Source organism: Lycium barbarum, chromosome 3 (genome assembly GCF_019175385.1).
Source record: "Lycium barbarum isolate Lr01 chromosome 3, ASM1917538v2, whole genome shotgun sequence".
NCBI lineage: Eukaryota > Viridiplantae > Streptophyta > Magnoliopsida > Solanales > Solanaceae > Lycium > Lycium barbarum.
The window spans coordinates 4,005,988-4,009,714 of record NC_083339.1 but is presented as its reverse complement, the minus strand read 5'-3'; the positions used below and the strand labels follow the sequence as shown (position 1 = coordinate 4,009,714).

General features: G+C 36.4%; 1 protein-coding gene across 1 annotated transcript; it reads right to left on the bottom strand.

Moving 5' to 3' along the window:
• Window positions 1-939: 939 nt before the first annotated feature.
• On the bottom strand, window positions 940-1,743 carry LOC132629765 (F-box protein At1g49360-like). The gene has a single exon (XM_060345119.1). It carries the CDS (start codon window positions 1,741-1,743, stop codon window positions 940-942), a length of 804 nt encoding a protein of 267 aa, XP_060201102.1.
• Window positions 1,744-3,727: the final 1,984 nt, after the last annotated feature.

Below are 3,727 nucleotides of genomic sequence, written 5' to 3'. Positions count from 1 at the left end.
TTGCAAGGCAGAATTTTGGAATGCAAAAGCATACGTTTGATTTTTGGATGACTCTCCCACAGCTTAAAGCTGGGGAGTGACTGTTTCGGCCATGGAGACCTAGTTCTCCTAGTTCTCGATGTTCCGGTTACTGTTTTTGCAACTTTCTCTACAAGAGTTGGAATTTCTTGCCTCCTACTATGAGCGACCCTGAACTATTATAGTTTGTCGTTATGGGGAATATTTTAAATCTGATTTAACTTTTATTAATTAGATATCCATAAAAGCACAATTTGTTCAGTTACATTATTCGGAGTGTCTATGTGGCTTTCTGTGGCGGAGTCAAGATTTATGTCAAGGGGGTTCAAAAATATAAAGAAGTCATAAATGAAGAAGCTAAGGGGGTTCAACGTCTACTATATATACATAAAAAATAATTTTCATCTTGTATATACAGTCCAATTTTTCGCCGAAGGGGGTTCGGAACCCCCTGGGCTCTTACTAGGTCCGCCACTGGTGGCTTTGCAGAACTCATTATGGTACTTCTTAACATAACTATATTCATTATGGTACTTCCTAACATAACTACTGAAGTTAAATGTACTTATGTTGGAAAATGTTAATGAAATCCTCCCTAAATTATCAAAGTTTTTCAAAGCTTACATTGTTAGAGGCTCTAATAATAGGCAAATATCAAGTTTCAAGCCTCTTTTCCCCCAAAAAAGAGTAAAGAGAATTCAACTCCCTGCCGTCTTGCTATGCCAAAAATAAACAATTTCAATAGGGTAATTTTACTAAATCTTATACTCACATACAACTGCGTAAAATCAAAAAATAAAACAAAACATAAAAAGGCAAAGTAAGGAATTCCTTTCTTATCCTGTATGGCTATATCCCCACAACATTGCTAACTAAGGAAAAAATAAACACCCAAAGAAAGGGAACGATTACTTTTACAAATTAATCATTCTCTGGTTCAATCCAAATGCAGGACCGTCGTTGAAACAAGTTGAAAGTATTTGGACTAGAGTAAGCTTTGTTGACAGAGTAATCGAAAGAGTAGTATTTGCAATTGCGCAAACAATAGAAAACACCCTTGTTGTTGTCGTGAAACATTGAGAAATATATCTTGTTTTCTAGCCCCTGTGCAACACATGGTTTCAAGTACGATGCTCCCAAGCTCACAAACAATGTTTTATTATCCAAACTTGTTATTTTTTCTCTCTTTAAGACCCTTCCATTAATCTTGTACCTCCAAACCTCTACATTATCTTCTTCTTGAGTTAGAAACACGGCTAACATTCCTTCATTATCGACATCTTCTACTGTGTAAATCTTTCGAATTGCTGTTTCTTTTCGACGCGAAAAGGGCTTCCCATAAAATTTCCAGACAGGTGTCTCTGCAGCTGAGTTTTTCTTGATACTTAGTATTCCCAAATCCCCTTCATCTCCCAATACATAGACAGTATTGTTTCTGAAAAATACAGAATTATTGCACCCGCTTAACAAAAAATGTCTTTGGTTATCTCCATCAAAGTCATGATATGTCCATCTAGTCTCTCCAACTTTGATGATGTATACGTCTGGGGGAGAACCAGACATCTCGAAACCAATGACGAAACAATCCGATGATAAGGAGTCAGGGGGACACGAAAATGTCCAAAAAGGCAAATAATTTTGGTGCTCCTCAAGTAGATCAGGGAGTTCAATTATGTCATTGCTAATAGGATTGAAAAAGAACATGCCGCGGCTATCATGACTCATGAGCAACCAATTACCTTTTGCACTCCGAATTAATGAACGCTTTAATTTCGGGATATCTCCATATCCGCCTTCTTTCTACGCCACCACAGTGCGGCGGTGTCGCTCAAGTACATGGCTGCTGTCCGGATCCGAATAGCTTCGTCATTAATATTGACGTGCTCAAAGTATGCCTCCATTTGCCAAATGAAGTCTTCCACCTCTTGAGCGTTCCTATCCCCTTTGAAATATTTGGGTTTAGGGACCTCTATGCGGGTTTCTCGGATGTGGACTGGACCAGCACCGTTTATGAGCTGGGCCGCTCCCAGTTGTCTTGTGAGTAGTTTGGGCATTGTACACCGGATGAAAGAATTCTACCATGCCATCTCTACGTAAGGTCAACAAACAAGGCGATGGCGAATCATCATGTAGCCTAGGCGGGTGTGGAGGCTGCAAGGCCGAGAAGCGCCATTTTTTACAAACAGCGCGGAAAGCAAAGTAGTCGCCCGCAACTAGACGCGAAGATATTGATCCGAGTATGTCTGTTGGAATACAATCCGACCACAATTCATTATAATTTCCACCCTCCATTCACTCTTTTAAAAGAAAAATAGTCTTGGCGTGAAGAATGTTGCGAAGAGCAGTTGTCGAGAAAGATCTGCTTAAATACTTTGAAAATTGTCAGAATTGGAAAAGGACTCCTTACCCTATTTAAACTCGAATTGGCAATGATTCCATTCCTTATTTAGAAGTTGCAACAAAGTCAATCGTGTAACTTATTTTACATTGTTTGTTTATTATGGAAATCCCAATTATTTACGAGAAAGGATAGGAGAACAAAGGTCCTTCTCCTAAACCTATTCGAACTCCTTTTACTTATCGTATTTGAACATTGACCGACTCATTATATTTAACTTAAAGCTAATATTATTAGAAAATCCCAAACTATTTTACTTTGAGAAAGGAAAATCTCCATTAGTTACTTTCCTCGTTTGAGGTATTCTAACTCCTTTCGTTATTGTACGTAGACTTCATTAATTGCTTTCCTTGTATTTGACCTATTTTAATTCTATTTGGACTCCATTAATAACTTATTCTATTTAAACTATGACTATTTAAACTGATTCATTATTAGTCTTCAGCTTTGTACAAAAACCAAACGAGGGTGCAATTGAGAAAGTAAGTTCCTATTTGTGTTCTCCGTGACAGTCTTTCGCTTTCTTCTCTATTAGTTTTGTTGTATTCTCAACAGAGATAAATTCAGAATTTAAATTAATTGTATTTTTAAAATTATACATAAGTTCAGACCTACTTTTTGTTGCAATTTAGTAAATTTTTACTCATAAATTTGTATTGAATTGGAGTCTGAACGTTGCATCTTGATTCTAGATTTGTAGAATTCAGTAGGTAGTATTTCGCTTAATTTATAATGTATGTTTTCTTAACTTCTTTAGATGTATTTATACGTGACTTGCAAATATATATAGCATCTTGAAGCAAAAGTTGCTTTTTGTGCTGTGTGGGATTCTTCTATTTTAAGAGTAAAATCTTTTTTTTTTTTTTTTTTTTTGCCTTCAGGTTGTTTTCATCTGTGTATTGGCTACTTTGTGCCGTAGTAGTAAATCAAAATTTTGTTCTCAAATTGAAAGAAAAAAAAAACTACTGATTGGATGGATATTAATTTGATTGGATGACAACACTTTATTCTTATTCTACCTAATAATTCTTTGTCGCTATTAACCGTGCATTCTCATTCTGCCTGTTTGTTTTACAGAAAAGGACAAAGGAATATTGAAAAAACTAATAATAGAAGATGATGAGATTGGAAGAACACAAGAGGGAAAAGTTAGAATATGATCGACCTCCTTTTTCTACACAACCACACCCTTGGCTTGTTATTTGTCACGAACGTGACATGCAAAAGCAAACTTTTTTCAGCATATCAGAGGATCGATCTTATGTGAGAACCATACCCGAGCTTCGAAACAAAATGATACATGCTTATGCT